The sequence below is a fragment of the Oncorhynchus masou genome, chromosome 32 (genome assembly GCF_036934945.1).
Source record: "Oncorhynchus masou masou isolate Uvic2021 chromosome 32, UVic_Omas_1.1, whole genome shotgun sequence".
In the NCBI taxonomy this organism is placed as follows: Eukaryota; Metazoa; Chordata; class Actinopteri; order Salmoniformes; family Salmonidae; genus Oncorhynchus; species Oncorhynchus masou.
Genome location: NC_088243.1, coordinates 3,449,288 through 3,470,188, shown reverse-complemented (window position 1 = coordinate 3,470,188; position 20,901 = coordinate 3,449,288). Strand labels below are relative to the sequence as shown.

The window sequence follows — 20,901 nt, the reverse complement described above, 5'->3', positions numbered from 1 at the left end:
ACATACGCTGCTGTCAAACATTTGAAGTTACTTTGATTTTAAAAGCATGTACTTGACATTTCATTCGTGATAATTGGGCAGGATATTCACTTTAGGCAGGCAGTGACGCTAGACATGTGACACGCGATCACCAGAATGCGGAAAGAGTCCCGAGGATCTTGTTTGGGGTTTACGGTTTTATCAACAAAGCGTATAAGCGGCAATTAACAGTTTAATTTTCTAATATTTGGGCGTTTGTGTTGTCAAGAAAGAAACGGACAATTGAAAACACAAATCCTGCTGCTAAAATAAAAGCAAAATGTCATCGGAAGAGTTTGAAAAGCTGCAGGAGATCTTCAAATCCCTTTATGACGAACTGAAGTTGATGCCTGACAGATTACTGAAATGTCAAGGAGGTAAAAAAACCAGTTGAATTTGCATCTGTAAATATGTATTTTGCATTCTAAATATCGCTCCAATCCACAACCATTAGCTGACCCTCCTGTTGTCTTGCTTTAGTTTTACTTCTGCTTAGCCGCCCACTGCTGTTAAATGTACAAAATATGGTTGCTATCAAATAAATGTAAATTTTTACACTGGGTGGTTCGAGCCCTGAATGCTGATTAGCCGACAGCCGTGGAATATCAGACCGTATACCACGGGTATGACACAACGTTTATTTGTACTGCTCTAATTTACATTGGTAGCCAGTTTATAACAGCAATAAGGCACATCTGGGGTTTGTGATATATGACCAATATACCACGGCTATGGGCTGTGTCCAGGCACTCCGTGTTGCGTCGTGCTTAAAGAACAACCCTTAGCCATGGTATATTGGCATAAAATCGAGTACACAGTCATGCAATCAGCCATGCTGTAGAATGGCCTTACTGAAGAGCTCATTTGACTTTCAACTTGGCACCGTCGTAAGGATGCCACCTTTCCAACAAGTCAGTTCGTCAAATTTTTCCTCTGCTAGAGCTGCCCCGGTCAACTGTAAGTGCTTTTATTGTGAAGTGGAAATGTCTAGGAGCAACAACGGCTCAGCAGCGAAGTGGCAGGCCACACAAGCTCACAGAATGGGACCACCGAGTGCTGAAGCGTGTAGAAATAAAAATAGTCTGTCCTCGGTTGCAGTACTCACCACCAGGTTCCATACTCTGGGTGTCCAAATCTTTTGTCACAAATCAAAGTTTATTTGTCACGTGCGTCGAATACAACAGGTCTAGACCTTACAGTGAAATGCTTACTTACAGGCTCTAACCAATAGTGCAAAAAAGGTATTAGGTGAACAATAGGTAAGTAAAGAAATAAAAACAACAGTAAAAAGTCAGTGAAAAATGACAGTAGCGAGACTATATACAGACACCGATTAGTCAGGCTGATTGAGGTGGTATGTACATGTACCCCTGCTTTTAATCAGGGCAAGGTGACCGGAAACATGACCGAATACAAACAGTGTAGCTATTCCCTCCAAGGCAATCAAACAGGCTAAGCGTCAGTATAGAGACAAAGTAGAGTCGCAATTCAACGGCTCAGACACGAGAGGTATGTGGCAGGGTCTACAGTCAATCACGTACTACAAAAGGAAAACCAGCCCCTTCACGGACCATGATGTCTTCCTCCCAGACAAACTAAACTTCTTTGCTCGCTTTGTGGACAATACAGTGCCACTGACACAGCCCGCTACCAAAACCTGCGGGCTCTCCGTCACTGCAGCCGACATGAGTAAAACATTTAAATGTGTTAACCCTCGCAAGGCTGCCGTCCCAGACGGCATCCCCAGCCGCGTCCTCAGAGTGCAGACCATCTGGCTGGTGTGTTTACGAACATATTCAATCAATCCCTATACCAGTCTGCTGTTCCCACATGCTTCAAGAGGGCCACCATTGTTCCTGTTCCCAAGAAAGCGAAGGTAACTGAGCTAAACGATCACCGCCCCGTTTCACTCACTTCCGTCATCATGAAGTGCTTTGAGAGACTAGTCAAGGACCATATCACCTCCACCCTACCTGACACCCTAGACCCACTCCAATTTGCTTACCGCCCAAAAGGTCCACAGACGATGCAACCACACTGCACACTGCCCTAACCCATCTGGTCAAGAGGAATACCTATGTGAGAATGCTGTTCATCAACTACAGCTCAGCATTCAACACCATAGTACCCTCCAAACTCGTCATCAAGCTTGAGACCCTGGGTCTGAACCTCGCCCTGTGCAACTGGATCCTGGACTTCCTGATGGGCCGCTCCAACTCCCCCAGGTGGTGTGAGGGTAGGTAACAGCATCTCCACCCCGCTGATCCTCAACACTGGGGCCCCACAAGGTCAGGGAAACAAAACTGAAGTGGGCTTGATTACCAACAATAACCCCACATGCGTGCTCAGCCCCTTCCTGTACTCCCTGTTCACCCATGACTGCGTGGCCATGCACGCCTCCAACTCAATCATCAAGTCTGCAGGCTACATACACAGGGTACAGTGGTGGGCTTGATTACCAACAACGACGTAATGACAGCCTACAGGGAGGAGGTGAGGGCCCTGAGGGAGTCTGGTGTCAGGGAAACAAACTCTCACTGATTAGTGGGCTTGATTACCAACAATAACCCCACATCACGGACAAGTGAAATGGTCCCCCTTCACAGACAGCGTGAAGAAGGCGCTATATACACAGTGCCTCTTCAACCGATATCAGGAGGCTGAAGAAATGATAACCAGCAATGATAACTAGGCTATATACACAGGGTACTGAGTAATGATAACAGTACTGAGTCACTGAGTAATGATAACTAGGCTATATACACAGGTACCAGTACCAGTACAGGGTACCAGTAGTAATGATAACTAGGCTATATACACAGGGTACCAGTACTGAGTAATGATAACTAGGCTATATACACAGGGTACCAGTACTGAGTAATGATAACTAGGCTATATACACAGGGTACCAGTACTGAGTCAATGTGCAGGGGTTTGAGGTAGATATGTACATATAACTAGGAATAAAGTCACTAATCAACAAGGATAGGTAAATAAAAACTATAGAAGTTAGACATTTGGTTTTCAGAAGTATTACATTGTAAATCTTACTCCATTTGTCAGCGTGTTTCAGGACGTGAGATTCCCGATGGGGAAGAAACATTCTCTGTCAATCATCTTGAAAATATGTAAACTGGACATCAACCAATACTCAATGGTCAAATGCCTTATCGAAATGTTGAAAAGTGCTCGATCGAGGGAGAGAGACAAAATGGTGCAGTTTGAGGCCGACATCAACCAATACTATGGTCAGATGTATGCAAAATGGTGGGGGCTGGAGATTACGGGGGGGCTGGAGGGTGGGTGGGGGGGTGAGCATGGGGGGTCTGGCCAGGTGTGATGTCGTTGATGTTAAAAAGATAGACAGTAGCGTGTGATGAGTAAAAAATAAAAAAAGGGGGTCATTGAAGATAGTCCAGGTAGTGACTTGGTTAACTATTTAGAATTAAGTGACTAGGCAACAGGATCGATAATAAACAGTAGCAGCAGCAGTGTATGTGATGAGTCAAGAGTTTGTACAAAAAGGGTCAATGCAGATAGTCCAGGTAGCGACTTGGTTAACTATTTAGCATTCTTGTTTAGATGTCTCATGACTTGGGGGTAGAAGCTGTTCAGGGTCCTGTTGGTTACAGACTTGGTGTGTCGGTACCACTTGCTTGGCAGTAGCAGAGAGAACGGTCTATGACTTGGGTGGCTGGAATCTTTGACAATTTTTAGGTCCTTCCTCTGACACCGCCTGGTATAGAGGTCCTGGATGGCAACCAGTGACTACTGGGCCGTACACACTAGCTCTATAGCGCCTTGCCTAACCAAGAAATGATGCAGCCAGTCAAGATCTTGGCAACTGTAGAACTTCCTGAGGATCTGATGGCACATGCCAAATCTTTTCGGCCTCCTGAAGGGGAAGAGGCGTTGTCGTCTTCACGACTGTGTTGGTGTGTTTGGACCTTGGTAGGTTCCTGAAGTGATGTGGGCCGTCTCCACTACAGCTCCGTCGATCTCAATGGGGGCGTGCTCAGCCCTCCTTTTCCTGTTGTCCACCGATAATCTCCTTTGTCTTGCTGACGTTGAGGGAGAGGTTGGTGTCCTGGCACCACACTGCCAGGTCTCTGACCTCCTCCCTATAGGCTGCCTCCCAGGCCTACAACTGTTGTGTCATCAGCAAACTTAATGATGGAGTTGGAGTCGTGCCTGGCCACACAGTCGTGGGTGAACAGGGAGTACAGGAGGGGACTAAGCACGCACCCCTGGGGAGCTCCAATGTTGAGGATCAGTGTGGCACATGTGTTGCTACCTACCCTCACCACCTGGGGGCGGCCCGTCAGGAAGTCCAGGATCCAGTTCACGTTGAGGGAGAGATGGCAGGTCTCTGACCTCCCTATAGGCTTTCATTGGTGATCAGGCCTACCACCGTTGTGTCATCTGCAAACTTCATGATGGTGTTTGAGTCGTGTTTGGCCACGAAGTCACGGGAATACAGGAGGGGACTAAGCACTCACCCCAGAGGGGCCTCCTCATTTCATGGACCATCCAGATCCATAGGTAAGGCTCTACGTTGCAAAAAGATTGTCCAATACTCACAATAGACTGAATAGTGAGGTGATTTCCCAAAGTTAATGTCCTGCAAGACGCTGATATTTGTGTAAACCCTTCACAGTTATGATCTGTGAGTGTCACTGAGTAGACTCATACCTCATTTCATGGACCCAAGGTCCAGTGAGAAGGCTGTACATTGCAATATAATTATGTCCCCTTTGCAAATCTGAAGTCTATAAATCCACAGTGCTATTTCAACAGATTATTTTTTTAATGGCAAGGAACTCCACACTGTCGTTTCCCACCTGGACAAGATGCATTTCCCACCTGGACAAAATACAGACGACAGCTCAGCGTTCAACACCATAGTGCCCACAAAGCTCATCTTTAAGGTAAGGACCCTGGGACTAAACACCTCCCTCTGCAACTGGATCCTGGACTTCCTGACGCCCCCTGGTGGTGAGGGTAGGTAACAACACATCTGCCACGCTGATCCTCAACACTGGGGCCCCTCAGGGGTGTGTACTTAGTCGTAGTAGAGCGGGTCGGGAGTTTATAGTTCCTTGGTGTCAACATCACCAACAAACTATCATGGTCCAAACACACCAAGATAGTCGTGAAGAGGACTTGACTTAAAACCTTTTCCCCCAGGAGACTGAAAAGATTTGGCATGGGTCCCCAGATCCTCAGAAAGTTCTACAGCTGCACCATCGAGAGCATCCTGACCGGTTGCATCACCGCCTTTTTATGGCAACTGCTCGGCATCTGATCGCAAGGCACCTACAGAGGGTAGTGCGTACGGCCCACTACATCACTAAGGGCTAAGCTTCCTGCCGTCCAGGACCTATATAATAAGCGGTGTCAGAGGACCGATCATAAAATTGTCATAGACTTCAGCCACCCTAGTCATAGACTGTTCTCACTGCACAGCACGGAGCACCATGTTGAGGTGGTGGTAACAGGTCACAGCCCTCTGACCCCCTGTTGAGGTGGTGGTAACAGGTCACAGCCCTCTGACAGGTCCCCCTGTTGAGGTGGTGGTAACAGGTCACAGCCTCTCTGTTGAGGTGGTGACCCCCTGTTGAGGTGGTGGTAACAGGTCACAGCCCTCTGACCCCTGTTGAGGTGGTGGTAACAGGTCACAGCCTCTGACCCCCTGTTGAGGTGGTGGTAACAGGTCACATCCCTCTGACCCCCTGTTGAGGTGGTGGTAACAGGTCACAGCCCTCTGACCCCCTGTTGAGGTGGTGGTAACAGGTCACAGCCCTCTGACCCCCTGTTGAGGTGGTGGTAACAGGTCACAGCCCTCTGACCCCCTGTTGAGGTGGTGGTAACAGGTCACAGCTCTCTGACCCCCTGTTGAGGTGGTGGTAGAGGACCAACAACAGGACATCCACTGTCATTAACACTAATATCTTAATCATGCTATGCTAGCAGGTTAACACAGGCCACCACTAACCCGTCTCCCTCACAGAGAACAGAGGATTTAAAGAAATGGTGGCAGCAGAACAGATAACGCATCCTTTTGACTTGTCGAAGGCCACATCTCTCTAAGAAAGCAAGGCATTAGCCCAACTCTCACCTCTGACACGGTCACCTTAACGGTGTTAACCCAATGCTTATGCTAAGCTAACGTAAAAGCTAGCGCTTATATATCTTGAACTGATGGCGGCTGAGCAATCACCAGTCATTTACAGGAAGTGGGAAAAGTTCAACGCACGCTGAATACCAACCAGAACTACGGCAGTTTATACAGCGTCCATAATTTTTATTTATTTTACCTTTATTTTACTAGGCAAGTCAGTTAAGAACAAATTCTTATTTTCAATGACGGCCTAGGAACAGTGGGTTAACTGCCTGTTCAGGCTCTAACCACTAGGCAGAACGACAGATTTGTACCTTGTCAGCTCGGGGGTTTGAACTTGCAACCTTTCGGTTACTAGTCCAACGCTCTAACCACTAGGCTACCCTGCCGCATAATAGACTGTTGTGCAGCGTCCATAATAGACTGTTTTGTACAGCGTCCATAATAGACTGTTGACTGTTGTTGCACAGCGTCCAATAGATAGCGTCCATAATAGACTGTTGTACAGCGTCCATAATAGACTGTTGTCCAGCGTCCATAATAGACTGTTGACGATGATAAGACTGTTGCACAGCGTCCATAATAGAGACTGTAGACTGTTATACAGCGTCGATAATAGACTGTTGTAATAATAGACTGTTGTACAGCGTCGATAATAATAGACTGTTGTACAGCACGATAATAATAGACTGTTGTACAGCGTCGATAATAATAGACTGTTGTACACGATAATAATAGACTGTTGTACAGCGTCGATGATAATAGACTGTTGTACAGCGTCGATAATAATAGACTGTTGTACAGCGTCCACAATAGACTGTTGTACAGCGTCGATAATAATAGACTGTTGTACAGCGTCGATAATAATAGACTGTTGTACAGCGTCGATAATAATAGACTGTTGTACAGCGTCCACAATAGACTGTTGTAGACGATGATAATAGACTGTTGCACAGCGTCCATAATAGACTGTTGCACAGCGTCCACAATAGACTGTTGTGCAGCGTCCATAATAGACTGTTGTACAGCGTCGATGATAATAGACTGTTGCACAGCGTCCATAATAGACTGTTCCGATGATAATAGAATAAGACTGTTGTGCAGCGTCCATAATAGACTGTTCTCTCTGCCACCGCATGGAAAGTGGTACCGGAGCACCAAGTCGAGGACCAAGAGGCTTCTTAACAGCCATTTTTGAACCATTTCTCCCCAATTTCGTGGTATTGGTAGTTACAGTCTTGTCTCATCGCTGCGACTCCAGTACGGACTCGGGAGAGGCGAAGGCCAAAGAGCAGTGTGTCCTCCGAAACACAGCCCAGCCCACAGCCACACTGCTTCTTGACACAATGCCCACTTAACCCGGAAGCCAGCCGCACCAATGTGTCGGAGGAAACACCGTACACCTGGCGACCGTGTCAGCGTGCACTGCTCCCGGCCCGCCACAGGAGACGCTATAATGCGCGATGGGACAAGGAAATCCCATCCTCTAACCCGGAAAAATGCCAATTATACGCCGCCCCATGGGTCTCTCGGTCGCGGCCTGATGTGACAGAGTCTGGACTCGAACCTACAATCTGTAGTGACACAGTTTACACTGTTACTTTTTATAATTTTTGAAAACTTTTGTTTATTTGGTAAATATTTTCTTAACTCTTCTTGTTGGTTAAGGGCTTGTAAAGTAAGCATTTCACGGTAAGGTCTACTATACCTGTTGTATTCAGCGGATGTGACAAATCTAGTTTTTATTTTATTTTGAAGGAAACAAAACACAAGGTGGATTTAAATAATTTTAGGAAAACAGCCCTGATGTTGGAAACAAACATTGTAATCCACAGTCACATCTATTTAAATTAAATCTATTCCAACTACAATGGTGTCATAATTCCACTATTTGTATCCGTTTGCGTCAGTTTCAACGGGAGACTTTTATTTTGAAGGCGAACCGCTATTCCACGAGTGTTGCTCAAGCTAATGTTGTTCATGACACATTGGTGCCTAGGTATGCTTGCATATCATAAGGGACATTTGGAAAAATATTTTTTTTCAAAGTAAACACCAAACAAAACAGTGCAGCTCAGCCTTTAAAAAAAACAAATAAATAAATTAAACACAGAGGTGTTCCTCTTTTACAGAGGAGAAGAAGAGGTTGGTGAGAACTTTTGACGAAAGACACGGAGAGGCAGTGGAAGTGGTAAGCGGCCATTTGGTATTTTATTGTATATGTCACACTTGGAGGGGGAAAGCGATCTGTCGCAAATCTCATCTGTATCGATTTTATAGCTATTTTTTTTAATTTATTTTTTTTACCTTTATTTAACCAGGCAAGTCAGTTAAGAACAAATTCTTATTTTCAATAGTGGGTTAACTGCCTGTCCGACAGATTTGTATCTTGTCAGCTCGGGGGGTTTGAACTTGCAACCTACCGGTTACTAGTCCAACGCTCTAACCACTAGGCTACCCTGCCGCCCCAAAATAAAAATAAAAATTCTAGCAGATTATTCTAAATGTCCGTCGGCTGGTACTAGTGATCTGGTAGTGAAACACAGTCGACAGTAATAACCTGATCGGTTGTTGTTTACTCATAAAGCCTTGGATCAGATGGAAATGCTCTACTGGCATAGAGTTGAAGGAATGAACTAGTACTACAATAACATGGGTTAACATTTCACTAATTTAACTGTTTCTATTGAACAATATTGTATTAATCCAGATGAGATTGTGTGTTTTTTTTTTTCTTCAGTACCCAACATCTGTGTGTGTGTCACTCACACACACTCTCACACACACACACACACACACACACACACACACACACACACACACACACACACACACACACACACACACACACACATACACACATACACGCATACATGCATACATACATACATACATACATACATATCTATCTCTCTCATAATGGACATTTAGAAAAATAATTTTTTCAAAGTAAACACCAAACAAAACAGTGCAGCTCAGCCTTTAAAAAAAAACATAAATAAATTGAACACAGAGGTGTTCCTGTTTTACATATATATATAGATATATCTATATAGAGATATGTGTGTGTGTGTGTGTATGTATATATATATATATATATAGAGAGATAGACACACACACACACACACACACACACACACACACACACACACATATCTATATATAGATATCTATATCTCTTGACCCAGTACAGCCTCAGAGGAAGGGCCACACCAAGGAGCCAGATATAGATACACACACCTATCTATCTATCTATCTATCTATCTCAGCCACTCCAAGGAGCCAGGTCCTCCCGGGTTTCTCCGCCCGACCAATAGGGAGTTTTTGCCACTGTCCCAAACACAGTCCAGAGGCTGGGTCAAGGGACCCCATGAAGTACCAATTTACCCCGTTTTCCGTCACCGGATCGGAGCGTTATATATATACACTCATTCATTCATACATACACACATTAGGTTGCAAAGGCTGGAGCCGAGGGCAGCTATAATGTCATTTTTAGAGGGGTATGAAATGTTTCTCCTGGTGAATCTCCAGCTGCAGGGGATGGAGCAGGAGTTGATCGGTGTTCCCTCGTCCTACCGGAACGCCATGTCCACCAGGCTGCGTCTGTTCCGCAGAGACCTGGGGAAGCTCCAGAGAGAGGTGAAGAGCTCTGACCTGTCCTCTACCCGGCCAGCAGAGGGCGCCTACGGCATCTACTCCTCTCAGAACGAACACAGCGTGAGTCTAGACTGACTTACGTTGGTTCAAGGAGGGTAAAGTTGCCCCTGAGAGACACTGATCTGGGGTCAGTTTAGCATTTTTTTCCCTAATAATGGTTAATGTTAGAATTGCAGGAAGGGAAGCTGCTCCTAGATCTGTACCTAGAGGGATCTTCAGCCTGGAGATGTTTACATACACCATCCATTCACCATTTTTATTTTATTTCACCTTTTATTTAACCAGGCAAACTAATTGAGAAAAAGTTCTCATTTACAACTGCGACCTGGCCAAGATACAGCAAAGCAATGCGACAGAAAACAACAACAACAACAACAGAGTTACACGTGGAATAAACAAGCGCACAGTAGCCTTACAGTAGGATGAGTGGTGTCAGTTACAACTGGTAGTGGCTAAGACCACACAGCCCTGATATGTGCTGATGCTGTTGAGATATTACAAGACAACGTTCCTGAAACACAATAAAATTATATATTCAGGGCTTACGTTCAACTGACAGCTTATTGCACTTTCCGTGCAGGAATTGATTGATTTTATTATCTGTTTGATTTCAGACCCAGCTTCAGTCTCAGAGGGCCTTGCTGATCCAGGGACACGAGCACCTGAACAACGCCAGTCAGAGTATAGAGAGGAGTCAGCGCATCGCCGCAGAGACAGACCAGATCGGCGTGGACATCATCGAGGAGCTGGGAGAGCAGAGAGAACAGCTGGACCGCACCAGAGACCGAGTGAGTGGGATTGGGAAGGTCTGTAGACACAAGGCTCTGATTGAGAAGCTCTGGAGACATAAGGCTCTGATTGAGAAGCTCTGGAGACAAAAGGCTCTGATTGAGAAGCTCTGGAGACAAAAGGCTCTGATTGAGAAGATGATGATCTGGACAGATCCTAGATCAGAATGAATGAGATGATACAGATCTGAGATCAGATTATATAGACAGATCTGAGATGGTGAGATGATATGGACAGATCCTAGATCAGAATGAATGAGATGAGCGGCAGGTAGCCTAGTGGTTAGAGCGTTGGTCTAGTTTGATTTATTTTACCTTTATTTAACTAGGGAAGTCAGTTAAGAACAAATGGTGGCCTAGGAACAGTGGGTTAACAGCCTGTTCAGGGGCAGGACGACAGATTTGTACCTTGTCAGCTCGGGGATTTGAACATGAAAACTTTCGGTTACCAGTCCAACGCTCTAACCACTGGGAGGTTGCAAGATCGAATCCCGAGCTGACAAGGTACAAATCTGTCATTCTGCCCCTGAAGAAGGCAGTTAACCCACTGTTCCTAAGCCGTCATTGAAAATAAGAATTTGTTCTCAACAGACTTGCCTGGTTAAATAAAGGTAAAATAAAATATGATATGGACAGATCCTAGATCAGCACTCTAATCAGAGAGTCTTTGTGGCCTTCATGTCAGAACTATGGCAGCCTGGTCCCGAGTCTCTCCCAACCCTTCGATGTTCACAGATCTGTACAGTGTAAACAAAATGGTGGATCCAGACTTATCCAGACTTGTCAGATCATTAAATATAAAGGGGAGGGAGCAAATTGAGACTTTCTTGGAATCATAACCGTCAAAGAGTTTGTTTTTTTGAAAAGAGAAGATGTTGAGTTCTGATGACCTGTCGTTGTCTTTCGTTGTTGTGTTCCACCTGTTAGCTGGAATCATAACCGTCAAAGAGTTTATTTTGAAAAGAGAAGATGTTGAGTTCTGATGACCTGTCGTTGTCTTTCGTTGTTGTGTTCCACCTGTTAGCTGGAATCATAACCGTCAAAGAGTTTATTTTGAAAAGAGAAGATGTTGAGTTCTGATGACCTGTCGTTGTCTTTCGTTGTTGTGTTCCACCTGTTAGCTGGAATCATAACCGTCAAAGAGTTTATTTTGAAAAGAGAAGATGTTGAGTTCTGATGACCTGTCGTTGTCTTTCGTTGTTGTGTTCCACCTGTTAGCTGGTCAACACTGGGGAGAACCTCAGCCGGAGCAGGAAGATCCTACGAGCCATGTCTCGACGGTGAGTAAGACGGGGCTCCGGACAGCGCTGTTCCACTATGGTCCATGTCCTCATGTTAGTGTAAAAATGGCGTCTGTATTTATACAGGTTATTCTAATTGTGAGTACTATTTCGCAATAGAGGCCTCTTTTGAGAAAAAAATAAAATTTGGGGGCTTCTTCTTCAGTTTGTTGAATCTGTCCTCCGTCATTGAGTTGCTGTGTGTGTCTGTCCTCCTCTTTTAGACTGATGACCAACAAGCTGTTGTTATCCGTCATCATGCTGATGGAGCTGGGCATCCTGGGTGCAGTCGTCTACCTCAAGTTCTTCCGCAAGTAGGAGGTGACGCATCAACAAGCAATACAGGTCGCAGCCAGCGCTCAGCAAAGCTCTCCTCTCCCTGTCCTCTCCTCTCCCTGTCCTCTCCCTGTCCTCTCCCTGTCTCTCTCCTCTCCCTGCCTCTCCCTCTCTGTCCTCTCTCCTCTCCCTGTCCTCTCTCCTCTCCCTGTCCTCTCTCCTCTCCCTGTCCTCTCTCCTCTCCCTGTCCTCTCCCTCCTCTCCCTGTCCCTCTCCCTCTCCCTGTCCTCCTCCTCTCCCTGTCCTCTCCCTCTCCCTGTCTGTCCTCTCCCTGTCCCTCTCTCCTCTCCCTGTCCTCTCTCCTCTCCCTGTCCTCCTCTCCCCCTCTCCCTGTCCTCTCTCCTCTCCCTGTCCTCCTCTCCTCTCCCTGTCCCCTCTCTCCTCTCCCTGTCCTCTCCTGTCCCTCTCTGTCTCCCCCCCTGTCCCTCTCCTCTCCCTGGCCCTCCCTCTCCTCCTCTCCCTGTCCTCTCCCTCCTCCTCCTCCCTGTCCTGTCCTCTCTCCTCTCCCTGTCCCTCTCTCCCCTCCTCCTCTCCCTGTCCTCTCTCTCCCCTTCTCCCTGTCCTTTCTCCCTCCCTGTCCCTCTCCTGTCCTCTCTCCCTCTCTCCTCTCCCTGTCCTCTCTCCTCTCCCTGGTCCTCTCCCCTGGCCTCCTCTCTTTCCTCTCCCTGTCCTCTCCCTCCCTCTCCCTCTCCCTGTCCTCTCTCCCCTCCCTGTCCTCTCTCCTCTCCCTGGCCTCTCTCCTCCCCCCTCTCTCCGTCCCCTCTCCCTGTCCTCTCTCCCCCTCCCTGTCCTCTCTCTCCCCCTGTCCTCTCTCCCTCTCCCTGTCCTCCCTCCTCTCCCTGTCCTCTCTCCTCTCCCTGTCCTCTCCCTGTCCTCTCCCCTCTCCCTGGCTCTCTCCCTCCCTAAACTCTCCCTGTCTCTCCTCTCCATGGGCCTCTCTCCTCTCCCTGGGGAGTCTCCCGTCCTCTCCCTCCTCTCCCCTCCCTGTCATCTCCCTCTCCTCTCCCTGTCCCTCTCTCCTCTCCCTGTCCTCTCTCCTCTCCCTGAGTCCTCTCTCCTCTCCCTGACACAGCTCTCCCTGTCCTCTCTCCTCTCCTCTCCCTGGTTCTCCTCTCCTCTCCCTGTCCTCTCCCCTCCCTGTCATCTCCCTCTCCTCTCCCTGAAGATCTCCCTGGCCTCTCTCCTCTCCCTCTCCTCTCCCTGTCCTCTCTCCCTCCCTGTCATCTCCCTGTCCTCTCCCTGTCCTCTCTCCTCTCCCTGAAAGAATGATCCCTGTCCTCTCCCTGTCCTCTCTCCCTCTCCCTGTCCTCTCTTCCCTGGCCTCTCTCCTCTCTCTCCTCTCCCTGGTCCTCTCCTCCTCTCCCTGTCCCCTCTCCCTCTCCTCCTCTCCCTCCCCTCCTCTCCCTGTAACTCCCTCCCTGTCCTCTCTCTCCTCTCCCTGGCCTCTCCTCTCCCTGTCCCTGTCCTCTCTCCCCCCTCCCTGTCCTCTCTCCTCTTCCCTCCCCTGGCCTCTCTCCTCTCCCTGTCCTCTCTCCCTCTCCCTGTCCTCTCTCCTCTCCCTGGCCAATCTCCAGTCCTCTCTCCTCTCCCTGTCCCTCTCCCTCCCTGTCCTCTCTCCTCTGTCCTCTCTCCTCCCCTGTCCTCTCTCCCTCTCCCTGTCCTCTCCCTGTCCTCTCTCCTCTCCCGTCCTCTCTCCTCTCCCTGTCCTCTCCCTGTCCTCTCTCCTCTCCTGTCCTCTCTCCTCTCCCTGTCCTCTCCTCTCCCCCTGTCCTCTCTCCCTGTCCTCTCTCCTCTCCCTGTCCTCTCCCTGTCCTCTCTCCCTGTCCTCTCTCCTCTCCCTGTCCTCTCTCTCCTCCCTGTCCTCTCTCCTCTCCCTGGCCTCTCTCCCCTCTCCTGTCCTCTCTCTCCTGTCCTCTCCCTCCTCTCTCCTCTCCCCTGTCATCTCCCTGTCCTCTCCCTGTCCTCTCCCTGTCATCTCCTGTCCTCTCCCTGGCCTCTCCTCTCCCTGGCCTCTCTCCTCTCCCTGTCCTCTCTCCTCTCCCTGTCCTCTCTCCTCTCCCTGTCCCTCTCTCCCTCCCCCCCTGTCCTCTCTCCTCTCCCTGTCCTCTCTCCTCTCTCCTCTCCCTGTCCTCTCTCCCCTCCCTGTCCTCTCTCCTCTCCCCTGTCCTCTCCTCTCCCCTGTCTCTCTCCTCTCCCTGTCCCTCTCTCCTCTCCCTGTCCCTCTCTCCTCTCCTGGCCTCTCTCTCCTCTCCCCCTGTCCTCTCTCCTCTCCCTGTCCTCTCTCCTCTCCCTGTCCCTCTCCTCCCTGTCCTCTCTCCTCTCCCTGTCCTCTCCCTCTCCCTGTCCTCTCTCCCCCTCCCCTGTCCTCTCTCCTCTCCCTGTCCTCTCTCCTCTCCCTGTCCTCTCTCCTCTCCCTGTCCTCTCTCTCCTCTCCCTGTCCTCTCTCCTCTCCCTGGCCTCTCTCCTCTCCCTGGCCTCTCTCCTCTCCCTGGCCTCTCTCCTCTCCCTGGCCCTCTCCTCTCCCTGTCCTCTCTCCTCTCCCTGGCCTCTCTCCTCTCCCTGTCCTCTCTCCTCTCCCCGTCCTCTCCCTGGCCTCTCTCCTCTCCCTGTCCTCTCTCTCCCTCTCCCTGTCCTCCCCTGGCCTCTCCCTCTCCCTGTCCTCTCTCCTCTCTCTCCTCTCCCTGTCCTCTCTCCTCTCCCTGTCCTCTCTCCTCTCCCTGTCCCCCTCTCCCTCTCCCCTGTCCCTTCTCCTCTCCCTGTCCTCTCTCCTCTCCCTGTCCTCTCTCCCTCTCCCTGTCCTCTCTCCTCTCCCTGTCCTCTCTCCTCTCCCTGTCCTCCCTCCCCCTCCCTGTCCTTTCTCCCTTCCCTGTCCCTCTCTCCTCTCCCTGTCCTCTCTCCCCTCTCCCTGTCCCTCTCCTCTCCCTGTCCCTCTCCTCCCCTGTCCCTCTCTCCTCTCCCTGTCCTTTCCTCCTCTCCCTGTCCTCTCTCCTCTCCCTGTCCTCTCCTCCTCCCTGTCCTTTCTCCGCTCCCTGTCCTGTCCTCCCTGTCCCTCCCTGTCCTGTCCTGTCCTCTCCTCTCCTGTCCTTTCTCCTCTCCCTGTCCTCTCCTCTCTTTCTCCTTCCCTGTTCTCTCTCTCTTCTCCCCCCCCTCGTCCCATATACCTCACTATGCTGTTCTGACCTGATCCATACTGGACATTGAGCCGTGTTTCAATCCAGGATGTACCGGACCGGACCCGAACCCAGGAACGTTATATGAATACTGGACATTGATCTGATACAGACTTGTTAATGTTGTTGTCTGATACAGGAGTGAACTCCCCTTGGTTCTGTCCACACTTTATCACGAAGAAGTTTCTGCAGTTGTTTATGTACTGACTCGAGTTGCTGTGTAGGATGCTTTTTTTTTTTTGTGTGTGTGTGTTTTTGTCTCAGGTCTGAGCGTTAAAGGCCTCATCAATCCTACCCATGCTCCTTTACTCTTAGTCTCGACATAGAACTCTACTGTAGGGGCCTTCCTAGTGGTCTCAGGCTCTGCCTGCTAGCTGTCTAGAGATGCTGGGTTACCCATGCTCCAATTACTCTTAGTCTCGCACCAGCGATGGGCCCGGAGCTGACAACTTCCGGGTTAAGTGTGTGCGTTGTGGCTGTAGGGATGCACCTCTCCGACCTTAGTATGAGGCTGTAACTACCAATTGGGGAGAAAAAAGGAGGTAAAATATGTATAAATATATATGAACTCTACAACTAATGCTGCTGTTATGACAACACCTTGAGGGCTGAGCAGTGAAGGCATCCAGCTGTGCCAGTCTTTCTGAAAGATGATGCGTTCTCCACTAATGGGTTCGATGCCCAGAAAGTAATGAATTGATATAAAGTTTTTAAATGTATTTTTGTGTTGTTTTATCTTTGGTACGGTCTCTGTGGTCCTGAGAAGTTGAAAGAAGGAGGGTTAGGGACTGAGGAGGAGGGGTTAGGGCTGAGGAGGAGGGGTTAGGGACTGAGGGGGGGGGTTAGGGACTGAGGGGGAGGGGAGACTGAGGGGGAGGGGTTAGGGACTGAGGAGGGGGTTAGGGACAGGGGGGTTAGGGACTGAGGGGAGGGGTTAGGGCGACTGAGGGGGAGGGGTTAGGGACTGAGGGGGAGGGGTTAGGGACTGGGGGGGGAGACGGGGGAGGACGGGGGCGGGGACCAGTGTTAGGGACTGAGGAGGAGGAGGGGTTAGGGACTGAGGATGGAGGGGGGTTAGGGACTGAGGAGGAGGAGGGGAGGGTGAGGAGGAGGAGGGGTTAGGGACTGAGGAGGAGGAGGGGTTAGGGACTGAGGAGGAGGAGGGGTTAGGGACTGAGGAGGGATGTGAGGAGGAGGAGGGGCTAGGGACTGAGGAGGAGGAGGGGCTAGGGACTCTAGGGACATAGGGACGCTTAGGGACACTAGGGACTTAGGGGAGGAGTTTATATTATTGGGCAGTTAAGGTACAGAAATCTAGCTGACTAACCATTACATGTTTTGAGACCAGGTTTTCAAAGGGAGTCCAACTTAAGCCTGTGCCAAAATAATATGAAAAACAAACAGTCATGGTTTATATTATTGGAAATGTAGTATTAAAGTTAAGATAAGACACGGTTGCTGACAGCATGTCTCTGATGCAGCATGTGATGGCATGTCTCTGATAGACAGCCCACTACAGCATGTCTCTGATGTGCGTCTCTGATAGACAGCCCACTACAGGCTGGGCCCACTGCGCATGTCTCTGATCCCATGTCTCTGATGCACAGCATGTCTCTGATAGACAGCCCACTACAGCATGTCTCTATAGACAGCCCCTCTCCCGCCCACTACAGCATGAGACAAGACTGTAACTACAGCAATTGGGGAGCCCACTGCAGCAAAAAGGAGGTAAAATATGTATAAATAAATATATATGAACTCTGATAGACAGCCCACTACAGCATGTCTCTGATGCTGCAGCATGTCTCTGATAGACAACACAGCATGTCCCTGAGGGCTGAGCAGTTGAAGACAGATTCATCCATAGACAGCCCACTACAGCATGTCTTGATAGAACTACAGCATGTCTCTGATAGTACAGCTTTCATAGACAGCCCACTGAAATGCATGAAATTAAAAATATGCATGTTCTCCACTGCAGCAATGAATTGATAGACAGCCCACTACAGCATGTCTGATAGACAGCCCATAGATATACCAGCATGTCTCTGATAGACAGAGCATGTACTACAGCATGTCCCTGATAACAGAAAGTAATGAATTGATATAAATGTCTCTGATAAACAACCCACTACAGGTTTTTAAATGTATTTTTGTGTGGTGTTTTATCATGTTTGGTACTGTCTCTGTCTCTGATAGACAGTCACAGGCTGATAGACAGCCCACTGAGCACGTTGATAGAAGAGCAGTCTCTGAGGCCCACTGGGTTAGGCCCACTACAGCATGTTCTGATAGACAGGATGTCTCTGTCTCTGATAGACAGCCCACTACAGCATGTCTCTGATAGACAGGCATGTCTCTGAGCAGATGGATAGACAGGGTTAGGGACTGAGGATGTCTCTGTCTCTGGAGGGGTCTCTGATAGACAGGACTAGACAGGAGGAGCATGTCTCTGTCTCTGATAGGTTAGACAGGACTGATGAGGAGGAGGGGTGATAGGGACTGATAGACAGTCCACTACAGCATGTCTCTGATAGACAGGCATGTCTCTGATAGACAGGACAGAAATACAGCATGTCTCTGATAGACAGCCCACTAACAGAAAAAGTTCAGCCCACTACAGCATGTTCTGATAGAGACTACAGGTCTTTAGACAGCCCACTACAGCATGTCTCTGATAGACAGCCCACTACAGCAATGTCTCTGACAGACAGCCCACTGCAACCTGATAAAATACAGCATGTCTTTCTGATAGACAGCCCACTACAGCATGTCTCTGATAGACAGCCCAACAGCAATAGACAGCCCACTACAGCATGTCTCTGATCATGTGTTTATAGACATCCACTATTAGACAGAAATAGACAGCCCACTACAGCATGTCTCTGATAGAAGTTACAATGTCTGATATTATTATCTGATAGACAGCCCACTGCAGCACCTGATAGACAGCCCACTACAGCACATGTCTCTGATAGACAGCCCACACAGCATGTCTCTGATCTGCACATATCTAGACAGCCCTACAGCTAATGTCTCTGATTGCAGCATGTGTCTGACAGACAGCATGTCTCTGATAGACAGTCCACTACAGCATGTCTCTGATAGACAGCCCACTACAGCAGTCTCATCTGATAGACAGCCCACTGCAGCATCTCTGATAGACAGTCCACTACATGTCTCTGATGCCCACTACAGCATGTCTCTGATAGACAGCCCACTACAGCATGTCTCTGATAGACAGTGCCACTGATAGACAGCACTGCAGCATGTCTCTGATAGACAGCCCACTGCAGCATGTCTCTGATAGACAGTCTCTGATAGACAGCCCACTACAGCATGTCTCTGATAGACAGCCCACTACAGCATGTCTCTGATAGACAGCCCACTACAGCATGTCTCTGATAGACAGCCCATGTCTCTGATAGACAGCCCACTACAGCATGTCTCTGATAGACAGCCCACTACAGCACGTCTCTGATAGACAGCCCAGCAGCACTGATAGACAGCCCACTACAGCATGTCTCTGATAGACAGCCCACTACAGCATGTCTCTGATAGACAGCCCACTACAGCATGTCTGATAAACAACCCACTGCAGCATGTCTCAGACAGCCCACTACAGCATGTCTCTGATAGACAGTACAGCATGTCCCTGATAGACAGACAGCATGTCTCTGATAGACTGCAGCATGTCTCTGATAGACAGCCCACTACAGCATGTCTCTGATAGACAGCCCACAGCATGTCTCTGATAGACAGCCCACTACAGCATGTCTCTGATAGACAGCCCACTACAGCATGTCTCTGATAGACAGCCCACTACAGCATGTCTCTGATAGACAGCCCACTACAGCATGTCTCTGATAGACAGCCCACTACAGCATGTCTCTCGTCTCTGATAGACAGCCCACTACAGCATGTCTCTGACAGACAGCCCACCCACAGCCCACTACAGCATGTCTCTGATAGACAGCCCACTACAGCATGTCTCTGATAGACAGCCCACTGATAGACAGCCCATGCAGCACGTCTCTGATAGACAGCCCACTACAGCATGTCTCTGACAGACAGCCCACTACAGCATGTCTCTGATAGACAGCCCACTACAGCATGTCTCTGACTGCAGACAGCCCACTACAGCATGTCTCTGATAGACAGCCCACTACAGCACTGATAGACAGCAGCATGTCTCTGATAGACAGCCCACTACAGCATGTCTCTGATAGACAGCCCACTACAGCATGTCTCTGATAGACAGCCCACTACAGCATGTCTCTGATAGACAGCCCACTACAGCATGTCTCTGATAGACAGCCCACTACAGTCTCTGATAGACAGCCCACTACAGCACACTGATAGACAGCATGTCTCTGATAGACAGCCCACTACAGCATGTCTCTGATAGACAGCCCACTACAGCATGCACTTATTGATGAAGCCAATGACACGTGGTGTACTCCTCAATGCCATTGGAGGAATCCCGGAACATATTCCAGTCTGTACTGCAAAACAGTCCTGTAGCTTAGGCTCTGCTTCATCTGACCACTTTTGTTATTGATCTAGTCACTGGTGCTTCGTGCTTTAATTTTTACTTGTAAGCAGGAATCAGTAGGATGGAATTATGGTCAGATTTTCCAAATGGAGGGCGAGGGAGAGCTTTTTTTTATGCGTCTCTGTGTGTGGAGTAAAGGGGGTCCAGAGTTATTTTCCCTCTGGTTGCACATTTAATATGCTGATAGAAATTTGGTAAAACAAATGTACTTTTCCCTGCATTAAAGTCCCCGGCCACTAGGGGCGCTACCTCTGGATGAGCATTTTCTTGTTTGCTTATGGCGGAATACAGCTCATTCAATGCTGATGCTGTCTTAGTGCCTCTGACTGTGGTGGTATGTAAAACTGCTGCAAAGAATACAGATGAAAACTCTCTCGGTAGGTAGTGTGGTCTACAGCTTATCATGAGAAACTCTCCTCGGGCGAGCAATATGCGGAGGTCATCCGTTCACCGCATCTCACAAAGGCAGTTGGCACCAAAAATGACAAATGTCCATTGCTCGTGTTTCTTGGCCCAAGTAAGTCTCTTCTTATTGGTGTCCTCTAGTAGTGGTTTCTTTGCAGCAATTCGACCATAACGGCCTGATTCACACAGTCTCCTCTGAACAGTTGATTTTGAGATGTATCGGTTACTTGAAGTCTGAAGCATTTATTTGGGCTGTAATTTCTGAGGTTGGTAACTCTAATGACGACGGCAGTGTAGCCTAGTGGTTAGAGTGTTGGACTAGTAACCGAAAGGTTGTAAGTTCAAATCCCTGAGCTGACAAGGTACAAATCTGTCGTTCTGGCCCTGAACAGGCAGTTAACCCACTGTTCCTAGGCCATCATTGAAAATAAGAATTTGTCCTTAACTGACTTGCCGAGTGAAATAAAGGTGAAATAAAAAAATAACTTATTCTCTGCAGCAGAGGTAACTTTTGGTCTTCCTTTCCTGTGGCGGTCCTCATGAGAGGCAGTTTCATCACAGTGCTTGA

At 48.7% G+C, this 20,901-nt stretch overlaps 1 protein-coding gene across 1 annotated transcript; it reads left to right on the top strand.

Annotated features, from left to right (window-relative positions):
• Window positions 1-167: 167 nt before the first annotated feature.
• vti1b (vesicle transport through interaction with t-SNAREs 1B) lies at window positions 168-12,273 on the top strand. The gene is made up of 6 exons (XM_064953108.1): window positions 168-395; window positions 8,272-8,330; window positions 9,674-9,859; window positions 10,414-10,587; window positions 11,806-11,867; window positions 12,092-12,273. Exons 1-6 carry the CDS (start codon window positions 299-301, stop codon window positions 12,183-12,185), a joined length of 672 nt encoding a protein of 223 aa, XP_064809180.1. The 5' UTR covers window positions 168-298; the 3' UTR covers window positions 12,186-12,273.
• Window positions 12,274-20,901: the final 8,628 nt, after the last annotated feature.